Genomic DNA, 14,439 nt, shown 5'->3' on the forward strand with positions numbered 1-14,439 from the left:
TTTCCAAGGTTCTTGTCCAGTCATCATTCCTCTCACTACAAATTTGCAGAGCAAGGCCATACATTGCAAATTCGAATCAATAATATTGAGACCTCCTTCCCCTGTGGGGAGAATGAGGGTCTCCGAAGCCATCAGGGATGCCCTTTAGCCACCTTTCTCTTTTTATTTGTGGCCGAAGCTATGAGCTATTACCTTAGAGCTCAAGCTGGTATTATAGGGTTGAGTCTTCCGTTGAGGCAGGAGGATGAGCTTTTGGATAGTTAGTTGGCAGATGATACGCTGTTTTTTTGGATGCCACACCGCAGATACTCACCTCGTTCAGGACAGCCTTGGATTTGTTTTGCATTGTAGCAAGGGCCCATATTAATTAGAACAAATCCAATGGCTTTTGGATTAGTGATGAGGGCACTCCAGATTGGGGGATTGACATAGGATTCACTTGGATTTAGAGGGGTGTTTCCATCAGGTACTTAGGATGCCAGGTTGGCGTGGGCATCTCTCCAGCACAACAGTTTGCTCCTGTGTTGGAGAGCATCAGGAGGAAACACATTTTTTGGAGTTCTGTTAGACTTGACCTTGCATCTAGAGTAGTGATTGTGAACCAGGTATTATTGGCTACTGCTTGGCTCGTTTGCTCTTGTTAGTGCAGATCTAGAGGTGCTATGAGGCTGTTTCTTTCTTCTCTTCCTTAGGCAATCTCTGGCAAAATGCTATGCCTAAAGAATGAGCCATTTGGACGCTGGAGCGTGATGTGGTCATCCGTAATCTTAGGGTTAGAGACAACGACCCTAACATGTGGCACCCCGTCCGTCCTGATTGCCTCTGCTGCTGAAGAAGGCATCATAGGGAGGGGGGGATCTTGGTGACCATCCCGAAAGCGGCTCCAATTGATGATAAGAGTTGATGGTATACTTGAGGGAGACCGGGGAATCTGAGAAAAAGTGAAAATGTTCGGCCATCCTCCTCCACAGGGTCAGAATCCAGCGAGAAGGGTGTCAAGAAAATCCTCCTGGAGCTCAATGCCAAAGGACTGGCCTGAAGCACTGTACCTGCTGCATGCGGGGAATAAAAAGCAACTTGAAAGAAACCTCGACCAAGCAGACAAACATCTGTGAGGTGCCCTGCTAGGTCTCCAAGTAGAGCGGCGAGCATCCAGTGCCTGTCCTGTAACCTGGAAGGGTGGGACCCATGGATGCGAGCAAAGAGCGATGTCAAGCTCTCCTGCTTTGTATATTTTTTGAGCTGTTGCAACTCGTCTTTTGAGAATGTGATGGTTTTCGCGGCCAGTGGAAGCGGGCGAGGATTGGTTGAAGGCAGAGCCATCGTCAATCGGGGTGGAAAGGCTGACTCTAACACTGTTGAGCTCCGTCTGACTATAAAGCTGCTGTGAAGGCAAAGGAGAGTCTGAGAGAGAGGGTGAGGGTGAAGGTAGAGGGAGAGGCTAGGAAGGGGGGGAGGTATAGGCTGAAAAGGAAAAAAGGGGGGGGGGGGGTGCTGAAGGAGGAGGGGAGGGGAGAGGAAGAGGGGCTGAAGGAGTGGGAGAGGAGGTGAGGGAGGGAGGGGAAAGGGGCAGGGGAGGGGGGCAGGGGAAGGGGGCGAGGGGGCGGGTGTAGGGGTAGAGGGGGCGGAGGTAGGGGGCGGGGGGTAGAGGTTGGGGCGGGGGAGAGGGGGCTGAGATGCGGGGGTATAGGGCGGGGGAGAGGGGGACTGAGATGCAGGGGTGGGGGGCGGGGGAGAGGGAGCTGAGATGTGGGGGTAGAGGGCGGGGGAAGGGGGCTGAAGGGGCGGGTATAGGAAGGCAAGGAGGGGCTGAAGGAGGAGGGAGAGGTGAGCCAGGGAGGGGGCTGAAGGGAGGGAGGAGAGAGGGGTGGGGAGGCAGGCAGGAAGAGGCTGAGAGGGGGCAGCAAGGGAGTCGAGGAGAAGCAGCAGCTCCAAGCCAAAAATGAGAACACACGGCAGACAATCGTTTTTTTTTTTGGGGGGGGGGGTGATGTCAGATTATGTTCTTACATGCACTTACTGTTCAATTCCTTAGTTTACAGTCTTAACTAATAATATAAAGTTTCTGTATCACTGTCCTTGCAGATGCAGCCCAAGAGTGCAAAAGTATACTTGACACAGTGGAATATGTGTTTCCTCAAGGCATGCCAGATGCTCTGGGTGAGAGCAAGCTGCAGGATACCATCAGCAATGCTGTTGAATTACTGCCAGAGCTTTGGAAACAAGCGGGCCTTTATCATGAGGCAATGCCTGCATATAGGCGTGCATTGCTACATCAATGGAATTTAAACCCAGACTGCTGCGCACGCATTCAAAAGGAATTTGCACTTTTGCTTCTGTATGGTGGGGTGGAAGCGGGTGCACCTAGTTTAGCTTCCCAGGTTGAAGGCTCATTTGTTCCCAAAAATAATCTAGAAGAAGCTATCCTTTTGTTGATGATTCTATTAAGAAAGACTTCACTGCGAAAGATCGCTTGGGACTCCACTGTCATGGATCATTTGACCTTTGCTTTGGCATTGTGCGGACAGACTGCAGTTTTAGCAAAGCAGTTTGAAGAGGTTTTGCCAGGAATATATAGCAGGCCTGACCGTTGGTATAACTTGGCTCTGTGTTACAGTGGAGCAGGCGAGAAGAAAATGGCATTAAATTTATTGAAAAAGTCCCTACATGTTCTAGAGAGACCAAATGATATCTCTGTACTTCTATTGGCTGCGAAGGTGTCTGCTGAAGAATGTGATACTGCCAGTGATGGTATCAAATATGCACAGAGAGCCATAGAGAATATGAAGGACGGCTCTCATGATAGGAAATGTGTTGCTTACCATATTCTAGGAGTTGCCATGGGTAAGCAGGTTAGGGCTGCTTGTTCAAACACTCAAAGGACCTGGTATCAGAGTGAAGCCCTGAAAGCACTGAGAGAATCGATGTCGCTGGATGGAGACAATGCTGAAGTGTATTTTAATCTTGGGACAGAGTATGCTGAGCAGCGAAATGTGACTGCTGCCTTGGATTGTGCCAAGAAATTTTTAGACCTGACTGGTGGCTCCGTAGTGAAAGGTTGGAGATTTCTGGGACTGATACTTTCAGCACAGCAACAATATTCTGAGGCAGAAAATGTTCTGAATGTTGCTCTAGAGGAGACTGGTAAGTGGGATCAAGGGGAGTTATTACGCACCAAAGCAAAGTTGCAGATTGCACAGGGTGAGTCGAGACGTGGCATTGAAACATACATGTATCTTTTAGCGTTGGTACAAGCTCAAAGAAAGAGTTTTGGAGCTGGTATTTCAAGGTCAAAGGTATGACTACATCTATTTCTGTGGATTGCATTTTTTTCTACAACACTATAACCCTACTTCATAGTGGTGTGGTGTGTCTTATGCAATATGTTTAAAGGTAGAAGCACAGTGGAAGAACCTGAATGACAAGATGGTGATAGGTTATTGCTGTCCTGTATTTTGGGTTAGAGCGACTTCACATAGCTAATATGCATATTCAAGCTTATAGGCAATTTGAACCATAGGTACATCCACAAAACAATGAATATTAATGAGCATAAGGGTTTGTACTTTGTAAGGATCATCGGACTTGTGTGAGATTTGTAATTCATTTCAATATGTGGATATACTATTTTGGGGTGGTGAAGGAAAACCAGATGAGAAGGACATGCTGCATCACATTATTGACCTCATGAATCAAGAGTCGAAACTATCGATGCCTGCTAAAAAAAGCACGGCATTCTTGAGGCCTCATTTATGACTCGATGGTCAGAGCCCTCGTTAGAGGACAATGTTTGGGAGACGATATGTAATGAAGGGGAAAAAGGGGCAATTTAGAGACCCTTTAGAGGCCTCTTAGGTAGGAAATGTGGATGGACTATATAAGTCCCCATCCACCCCTATTTGTACACTTTTGATGTGACATCTAATCCTATCTACTCCCACCTCCTTCCTCCTACTTGCTGCCTACAGTCTTTCTCCCAATCTCTCTCTCTATCTCTCTCCCCTCACCCTTTTTCTCTCTCTTCCTCTCCCTCTACCCCTTTCCCTCCTATCTCTCTATCTCTCTCCTTCTCCCTTATCCTCTTCCCCTTTTTTGGCATCTCCGGCCCTTCACCAATTCTGCCCCTGCCCCCTTCATTGCTGTAGGATCGGTTGAGAGAAAAGAGAGTGCAAGGTACAAAGATTCGAAGAGTCACAGCCGTCACGTCAATCTTGAGTATTGAGTGAAAAACAAAAGTACATAGTACTTGTACCTAGACCTAGGACTAAGTGTCCTAGGTGTCACATAGGACTAAGTGTCCTATGTGGCAAAGAAGGCACACAATAAACTAAGTGCCTATACCAATGCCTACAAGGCACATATCAGGGCCTATAGGGCATCACTAGAACTAGGAGAAGATGGCCTACAAACCCCCCTCCATGGTATGGGCTGAAGTATTCTAGAAACGTCGCAGAATATCTGGTATTTTCTGATCATGGTGGCACATGTTCATCCAAAAGGATATAGCCACCTATGAATGTACAAGGTATGTTAGATCATGTAACAAAGGGAACCAAGTGTAAAGCCTGGCTGAAGACTTCGAACTTGGGACAAGGAAGTGCCTTTGTAAATAGATGTACTATGTTGTCCTCTGTGGGAAGATAGGACAACTCTATGTCTCCTGCTGCAACCGCTCCCGAACATAATGATAGTGAACTTCAATATGCTTGGTACGCGCATGAAACACTGGATTAAGCGCAATGGCCAAAGCACTCTAGCTGTCAGTGTAGACCATAGTGGAGGATGTCTGGTGAATACCAAGATCTGTAAGTAACTGTCGAAGCCAGACACACTCTACTGTAGCGGTGAAAGCTGCCCTGTACTCAGCCTCAGAGCTAGATGTGGCAACTGTTGGTTGCTTCTTGCTGAGCCAAGAGATACATGAATTGCCAAGCAAAAAACAATTGCTAGTATGTGACACTTTGGTATCTGCACATCCTGCCCAATCACTATCCGTGTAAGCATGCATGGTAAGTGAACCCTGATCACCATAGAAGAGAGCTTAATCCGGAGTGCCTCTGAGATATCTGAAGACTCTCTTCACTGCCTGCCAATGCTGTGAACTGGGCATGTGCATGAATCTGCTGAGTTGAGATACTGCATACTGTAAGTCAGGTTTGGCGTGACATAAATAAATAAGGCATCCAACAGCCTGCTGATAAAGAGTGATATCACATGGTGGGCTCCCATCATGAGCTGAGAATTTGAAGCCAGGGTCCACTGGAGTAGAGATTGGCTTGCAATCCTCGAACTGAAAACGATCAAGGAGCTGTCCAATATACTTGGACTGAGACATCATGATACCCCCCTCAACATGAGCAAACTGAATGCCCAAATAATAATGGAGCTGTGCCATGTCTGACATGTCAAAAATCTGCTGCAAATCAGCCTTGAAAGCTGCAATTTGCTAAGTATCTGGGCCCGTGATGAGCATATCATCCACATATAAAATCAGCACTAAAAAATCAGATCCACTCCCACGGACATAAAGAGTGGGTTTTGTGGGGTTATTATGAAAACCAAGGGATAGTAAGTGTGCATGAATTTTGGCATACCATGCCCTGGGTGCCTGCTTCAAACCATAAAGGGCTTTTCTAAGCCGGCATACCTTATTTTCAGAATTTACAACCTCAAAGCCAGGAGGTTGGGTGACATATACTTCTTCCTGCATATCCCCATGAAGAAAAGCAGTCTTGATGTCAAGTTGGTGCACTTGCCAATGATGATGGGCTGCAATGGCAATGGCATATCTAATAGTAGTAATCCGGGATGTGGGAGCAAAGGTCTCCTCAAAGTCAATGCCTTGTTGTTGGGCATACCCTTTTGCAACAAGACGGGCTTTGTATCGATCTATGCTACCATCAGATTTCCTTTTTAATTTGTAGACCCACAGGGTACCAATGGCATGCTTGCCGGGAGGAAGATCTACTAATTTCCATGTGTCATTTTTGGCAATGGATTGTAACTCAGCTCTCATTGCATCCATCCACTCTTTGCCGTCAAAAGCATGTTTATGGCACAAGGGCTCTTCATTGCAAGCTGTAGCAAGGAGTGCAAATTCAAGAAAGTGACCATGCATTTGTCTATTCCCTGATGTTGTCCAGGCAGCAAAAGGCTGATCTTGTTTTCTGTCCCTCAATGTATCAAGAAGCCATCTGGGAACTTGCCTTTGTTGTCTATTTTTAGCTCTTTCTTTAGTGACTGTGTCATGAATAGTGGGATCATTTTGGGCTGGAAGAGAAACCTGCAAATCAGCATGGGGTAGTGGCTGATTATTGCTTGGTGGAGGGCCTGCAGGAGGCTCATGTTGCTAGTAAAGTCCTCTTCTGAGGATGGCAGAGGTAACCAAGATTCAAAGGCATCAAACATGTCAACATCTGGCTTAGCTTTGCAGTCTACAAGAGGAGAAGCTGAATGTTCAGCAAAGATTACATCTCTACTGACAATAATCTTCCCAGTATTTGGTTGATATAACCGATACCCTTTGCTCTCCTGGCTGTAACCAATAAATATGCATTTGATTGCCTTATCATCAAGCTTATGTCTCAGCTCAGATGGTACATGAACATATGCAAGAGACCCAAAAAATCTCATGTGTGAAAGTGAAGGCTTCTTGCCTTTCCATGCTTCATAAGGTGTAACGGTCTTCAATGCCCGTGTAGGTGATCTATTCAGCACATAGTTGGCACACATCACTGCATCAAGCCAAAATTTATTGGGCAAAGACTTGGCCTTAAGCATGGATCTGGCCATCTCCATTGTGGACATGTTTTTCCTTTGAGAAACAGGATTCTGCTGAGGAGTGTAAGGAGTAGTGCATGAGTGAATAATGCCCCGTGAAGACAGAAATGCATCAAACTCCTTAGACATATACTCTCCCCCCCTATCTGTGTTGAGGTTGACAAGCTTGCATCCTGATTCATTCTCAACCATATTCAGCCACCTTTGAAAGCATAAGAAAACTTTCTATTTGGCTTTTAAAGGATATATCCAGCAATATCTTGTGAAATCATCAATGAGAGTCATGAAATACTTATGCCCCCCAATGGCATTTGTCCTCATTGGGCCACAGACATCACTGTGTACTAGCTGCAATTTCGTTGGTGAGAGTTTTGGACAATTTTTTTGAAAAGGAAACCGATGCATCTTACCCAAAAGACAACCCTCACACACATGTTTGGAAACTGTGTGAGTTTGAGGTACATCATTTGCCATCTGCTGTGAATGTAGCTTTGCAAGAGCTCTTTAATTGAGATGACCCATTCTCTCATGCCAAAGATGAGTTATAGCAAGCTGTGAATCTGAAATTGCAAATGCTTTAATATAAAGTGCAGCTGAGTGATGATCAAGGTGATAAAGCCCCTTTTGCAGAGTGCCAGTGAGAACTATGGCATTGTCATCACGAAGATCATAAACTAGGCTTCTGTAGCCATCAAAAATCACTCTGAAACCTGAAGTGGCAATTGCTGAAATTGAAATCAAGTTGACTTCAGTTCCAGGCACAAAAAGAACATTTGTCAGAGTGACAGAATGGCTTGAAATGGATGTGAGCTGCACATCTCCAATTCATTTCAGCAAGGCAGTTGGCCAGAGAGCTCAAGGAGTATGCCCTCTCTCTCTCTCTCTCTCTCTCTCTCTCTTCGAGTTTTGTTTTGTATACTCTCCCTGTGCTACCCCCTGCGCTACCCCTACTACCCCCCCGCTACCTCTGCTAACCTGCTCTTTTCCTGCTCTCTCCCTGTGCTACCCCCTCCGCTAACCCCTCCGTACTCCTCGCTACCTCTGCTATCCCCCCCCGCTACCCCCTCCGCTACCCCTACTACCCCCCCGCTACCCCCTCGCTAACCCCATTTGCTACCCCCCGCTACCCCATCCGCTACCTACCCCCCGCTACCCCCTCCGCTAACCCCCACGCTACCTCGCCACCCCCTGCTACCCTTCTCGCTACTCTCCCCCCGCTACCTTGCTTTTCCCCCCCCGCTACGCCCTCCGCTAACCCCTCGCCCCCCCCCCCCAATCGCGCCCCGGGGAAAAGAAGAAGAAGAAGAAGAAGGGGGGGGGGGGGAGCATCTTTGATCTCCTACGGTCCCTTCTTTGCCCCCATAATGAAAGGAACAGGGGGATGAGGACAGGAGACTAGGCGGGAGACCCCTCGATCCAAATCTGCATACGCGTGGAGATGGGGAAGGGGAACGGTGACAAGGCGAAACCACAAAAGCAACTCAATCTGGAAGACTTCAACAAACGCAGCAACCGGAGCGGTTTGACAGTGGACAGCACTGCGGCCGAGAAGAAAGGGGCCCACCCAAAGCCTATGCCGCTTACCACATCCTCGACCTCTATGGTTACCACCATCATCCGCCTCATCATCTACGCCACCTCTCTCCTCCCCCTCTCTTGCATCATCATCACAGGTCTCCTCTCCAGTAGCCTCACCATTGGCCCCATCAGCCACGGCTCCACAGTACTTTCCCTTAGTATCACCTCTACCTCTCAGTCAGCCATCCTTCATCACCTCGTCCGACCTGGCTACTCCTACATATCACTCCCCCGCCCAGGTCATATTGTCCCCACCCTCAGTATAACTTCAGCAGCCGACCTTCATTCCAACCCCTCTCGAGATCCAGTTCCCACCTGGACCAGGACATCTTAGGCCCCCGCCAGATGCTTGGGACTCCCTATTGGCTGAGATACACAACATTCGGGCCCGTCAGGCAGAGCTGACACATTACACCCAGGAGCAGGCTCGATACACCCAGGAGTAGGCCTGCATTATACACGAGCAGGGCACCCCTATCCACGGACTCAGACACAACATCACACAGCTTCGAGAGGAGCTTGGGACCCTTAGAGCAGCGCCTGGAGGGACCCCAGTTACGGAGATGGAGGTACAGATAGCCACGATACAGTCGGCTATAGCAGAGACGACTAGATGGGTGGACGTGGCAAAACGGGAGCCTGCAAAGGCAACCGTTTTAGTCGCCATACAGGAACAGCAGCAAAGGGCTTCAAAGGCCCTCAACATCCGGATACGAGGGATCACGCGAGACAGCACTAACACCACTACGACGCCCATGGAGGAGGCGATTACCTTTGTGACCACCACGATGGGGGTCCTCGACCATGGCATAGAGGGAGCATGGCGTGTTGGGAGAGATCCCAACCGAGAGCAGCCCTTAGTCATTCGCTTTAGAGATTCACATGCTCGTCTAGCGACACTCCGACGCCGAGCCTCTCTACGAGAGCATCCCCCCTTGTCCATGGACGAGGACTTGACATCACTACAGATTGAGGAGTGACGAGTTCTTCTGCAGTAGCGGGATGTTGCCTGCAAGGAGGGGAAATGGGCCGTGGTCTGAGATGGTAGATTGTTGACCGGCACTCGTCGGGCTCCCACCCGTACCCCCTAGGGGGACGGGGTCTATGAGACTCAGGTTTTCAAGACCCTAGACTGCACCATTTGGAACTGTAATGGCACCTTATGGTCGGACCCAGGAAACTTCTCGAAGTCTTATACAGGACGAGACATAGTCTTTTACACGGAGACACATTAGAGCCCAGAGCGTCCACTACCGATAGTCAGTGGCTACACATGGGAGTTAGCCTTTAGGGATGAGACGAGGGATACAGGAGGAGTTCGAGGATCAGGCAGGGTCGTAGTATTGTATAGGTCTTCCCTCGCTGGAGCCATCTCCATTGAGAGGAAGGACGCACACTCCCGATTCATGTGGATCCGGATCCGACGCACAGACACCCGTGACCTTTTCATAGCAATATGCTACTTCTCGCCAGACACATCCCACTTCGCCAGAGTGGCACGAGAAGAGGGTGAGACATCTCCATATGCACCCTTACATCAGGATATCCCAGACCTTTCAGCCTACGGGGAAGTTCTCCTTGTTGGGGACTTCAACGCCAGGACGAGTACGCGACAGGCACCACTCCTGGACTTCCGAGACGACGCTATCATGCTTCCAGACATGGACCTAGACGGAGCAGGTATGACTAGGACCTCATCGGATCGACATGGGCCTGTTACACCATATGGACACGCGCTCCTTGATTTGGGCAGGATGCATGATCTCATCATCTACAACGGGATTGACCTATGGCCCTCCTCAGGTGGTTTTACTTGCTTCCCACACGGGGGGGGCACTAGTGTAGTAGATTACATCATGGGATTCCCTACCTTCACTTCATGTATCACCGACTTCACCGTAGCACCAGTCCCTCCATACCTATTCTTCACTATCGCCACCCCATGCTTAGCCACACCACACACCACATAGGAAGCACGACACCTACCACGACATACACTTTGATCACAACCTCTCACCGGCCTACTCTGGACGCCTAAACAGACTCCTAACCTACATCGATCACATACCACTCATAGAGGACCGTGCTGCCCTGATTAGTCGCACACTCCACGAGGCTGCCCTCCAAATCTTTTCCCACACCACACGGTCCACTAGACCACCACCTCTTGGTTATTCACCTTGCAACAATTGGTACGATGCGGAGTGCAAGGCTTATCGCCGACAGCTCCGACTTGAAACCAGATGTCACCTCCCGAACACACCAGACACGGTACACAAGTACCGACATCTCGTACGTCGGAAGAAGCAGGCTTTTCTTCGTCAAAATGAGGAGGAGCTGCTGCACATCTTGTACAGCAGCAACTCTAATGATTTTTGGCGGAGATTCCTTGAGCGTAGGTCCGCATCACCCCTCACCGACACGAGAGTCTGGCACACGTATGCACACCATCTATATGATGTCCCACACTAGCCCACTCCAGACCTCATACACACACCTCGTCCCACCATTTGCACGTTGTTCACCAGAGGGGGAGTCAAGGACGCGACATTGAAACTGCACAATGGCCGAGCTAAGGATCAGGAGGGGCTATGCACTGAGTTTATCGCATATGGGATCGACACGTTAGCCCCGATCCTAGCAAAGCTATTCAATGACGCTGTTTGCCTTGGCTTCCCTCGCACTTGGACACTCAACACCATCACCCCCATCCACAAGGTAGGGGATCCCATGGACCCGAGTAACTACAGGACTATCATGATTGGACATGTGATGTCCAAGATCTATGGAGCTGTATTGGATGCATTGGTCAGCCTGTTCGCAGAGATGAGAGGGCTCAGAGCAGAGGGTCAGGCCGGTTTCAGTCGAGACCATGGGACTATGGATTACATACTCACACTCAGGAGTGTCATTGAGGAGGCCAGATCACGGAAGGAGAGGGTATACTGTTGCTTTGTGGATTTCCGCAAAGCCTTTGACACAGTACCTCGAGCTCGTCTTATCACACGCCTACAGACATTGGGATTTGATCATGAGATCATTTGGGCAGTCATGGCACTGTATGAGAGAGTCTCAGGCCGAGTTCGTACAGGCGCAGGTTGGACAGATGAGATCTTGAGTACCATAGGGGTGAAACAGGGTTGTTCCTTATCACCGATCCTGTTTGGCCTCTATATCGATGAGCTTGAGACTTTCATGGGGACGTTCGGAGGGACCGGTTGCTCACTTGCCGGGATCATCATCAGGATTCTTCTTTATGCAGATGACGTGGTACTCTTGTCGTCCACACCCGAGGGGCTCCAGCGACACTTGGATGCACTGCAGGCTTTTTGTTTATCCCATGATTTGGAGGCCAACCTTGGCAAGACCAAGGTCATGATCTTTAACACCTCTCGAGTAAACATGCAACGGAAACAGTTTACTTTTACTTTGGGTGGGTCACCAGTTGAGATCGTATCCTCATACACTTACTTGGGGGTCATCTTCTCCGGCCCGATCTTCACGATGAGACCAGCGATGCAGGCCAGACTGAGCAAGGGATACACCTCACTGGCTTGGCTAGAGAGACAGTGCTTTCACTCCCACTTCCAGGACCCTCGGACCAAGGCTCTTCTCTTTGACTCCTTGGTTCGACCAGCTGGTATGTATGGCAGCCCTTGTTGGGGGCCTGACATGTCAGAGATAGAGTGGATACGGGTGGAGCGCTTGCAGAACCTCATGCTCTCACGGATGATCCAAGGGAAGCCGTCTGTACCACATCACATCATTCAGGCCGAGTTTGGTGCTTCTCCACTCCAGCTCGATGCAGCCTTTCAGACCATCGCATATCTACACCGGGTTAGATCATATGGGGACTGCACATCAGGGAGACAGAGGTTGCCATGGTTGGCTCTCAATTCCTCCATGAGGTTGGCAACAGAGGGAGACGAGCGATGCTGGTATGCACGGACTCACAGATGGTTTGTGAGACTAGGGTTCCACATCGATAGGATACCTTCTTTTCAGTACAGTTTAGATGCCCCTTCGGTACTTCCACCCACCATCCCGATTGGGCCACATACCAACTAGGTCATTCGAGAGGATCTCCTGCAGCTACACACCTTTAGGACATGGTTGGAGCCGAGGGAGCTTCCAGTGAAGCTGAGTTTCTACAGAGATTACTGTCTTCGCATTTTGGAGGAGGGATTCATCACACCACCGGGGTACACTGAGCTTCATATGCCTCACTCACTACGGATCTTCATCGGACAGTTTCGGGTATCATCACACCGCCTCCGCATAGAGAGCGGCAGAGCAGAGGGGATTCCTAGGGAGCATCGCTTATGCATACTGTGCGACTATCAGGAGGTTGAGTCGGAGGAGCATTTTCTTTTCAAGTGCCCAGTGTACTACGAGATCTGAGGTCGCTACGACTGCCTCTTCAGAGACGGCTCCGGGCTCCTTTCCAGATTCCTCGCCTACCCAGATCAGAGATGCCTCGCGGCCTTTATTCACGAGGGAATCTGACATAGAGAGTACTTACTCAGGCGACGAGGCTTGGTCACATCATCAGACACCTCTCAGAACAGGATCACAGAGTTCTTCTTATTGAGTGACATTGATTGTCCAGTCTCTAGCCGTCGACGTGACAGAGACCTCGACCCGACGATCGCAGCACGACACACGAGACATGGAGGGGACACAGATCACTCTGGGGGACCTCCCGTCATTGTTTAGACCCGGGATACGTCCCACGGGAGTCATGGTGGCTCTGGTCTTGCGTCGAGTCTCGTCCAGGAGACCGAGACGCACGGCACCCCTTGACGGGCACCACCGTCCCATCACCAGCTATGCACCATCCAGGGGGACATGACATACGGAGGATTCCGCTCCGCTCCAGTCCTTTTCTTTTCATTGTTACGTCCAGATGTATTTGATTATGTATGATCAGACTTAGGATTCAGCATGGGTGATGATGCTCGTTTCAATAGCTTCACCCTTACTGTGATTTGTATCAGGTTTTCTTTCAGTCTCATAGACCCATCGGTCTTCCGAAGACTCTAATAAAATTTCTTTCTTTCTTTCTTTCTTTCTATGCATTGAATGTGTTAGTATCTCAAGGGGGTAGCATTCCCCACGTTGAGGATTGTGATATGCAGCAGTTGCTCTCGAAGTTTGCTTATGTATTTGCTGATATGCCATCCCAGTTGCCTCCCAAAAGGGATGTGGATCATGCCATTGTTCTAGAGCCTGGCAGTAAGCCCATAAGCAAAGCCTCGTACCGTCTTTCTATGGGTGAGCGGGAGGAAGTGGCAGTACAGGTGCGGGAATTGCTTAAGAAGGACTTCATCTCTCGTAGCACTTCTCCTTTCGCTTCCTCGGTGCTTTTGGTGAAGAAGAAAGAAGGATTCAATATGCCCCTGGTACTCAACCTCCTTTGCCATAAAAGTGGATTAGCTAGCTTTTGCACAAAGCTGATGCATCCTCAAAATTTCCAACACCTGCTTCACATGCTTAATGTGCTCCTATCTATCCTTGCTGTAAATGAGGATATCATCAAAGAAAACCAGCACGCATCTGAAAAGAAGTGGCTGCGAATTGCAATATCTTGTTCATCAGCGCCTGGAAGGTGGCTAGTGCATTAGTCAATCCAAAAGGCATCACCTTGAATTCATACAAACCCCGTTTTGCGCAAAAGGCCGTCTTGTGCTCATCTTCTTCTTTCACCTTGATTTGATGGTAGCCAGACCTCAAATCTATTTTCGTGGAAAATTGAGCACCCTTGAGTTCATCCAACAGGTCATCTATCCTAGGGATTGGAAACCTCTTCTTGATAGTGGCCTTGTTTAGATCCCTGTAAAATGGCATTCGGCTGGATCCAGCAAAGGTGAAATGCATCAAAGATTGGCCACAACCACAAAACCCCACCCGGTTGAGAGGGTTTTTAGGTCTTGCTTCCTTCTATAGGCGCTTTATTCGCAAATTTGGCAGCTCCTCTTACTAACCTCTTGAAGAAGGATGCTTTTCGGTGGTCAAAGGAAGTACAAGGCAGCTTTGAAGACCTAAAATTTGCTCTCACTCATGCACGTGTCTTGGTATGCC

At 49.1% G+C, this 14,439-nt stretch overlaps 1 protein-coding gene across 6 annotated transcripts in view; it reads left to right on the plus strand.

The window, feature by feature from the left end:
* Window positions 1–14,439, plus strand: part of LOC147905786 (protein NPG1-like) — an 80,350-nt gene that overhangs the window by 42,637 nt on the left and 23,274 nt on the right. For all 6 annotated transcript variants that reach the window (XM_087374603.1, XM_087374612.1, XM_087374645.1 and 3 more), the window contains one exon: window positions 2,086–3,296. In XM_087374603.1, coding sequence (XP_087230729.1) covers window positions 2,086–3,296 — 1,211 coding nt within the window. The remainder of the gene's footprint in view (window positions 1–2,085; window positions 3,297–14,439) is intronic.

This window comes from Dipteris shenzhenensis, chromosome 1 (assembly GCF_047967505.1).
Source record: "Dipteris shenzhenensis isolate YYH24624 ecotype China chromosome 1, Dip_SZ_1.0, whole genome shotgun sequence".
NCBI lineage: Eukaryota > Viridiplantae > Streptophyta > Polypodiopsida > Gleicheniales > Dipteridaceae > Dipteris > Dipteris shenzhenensis.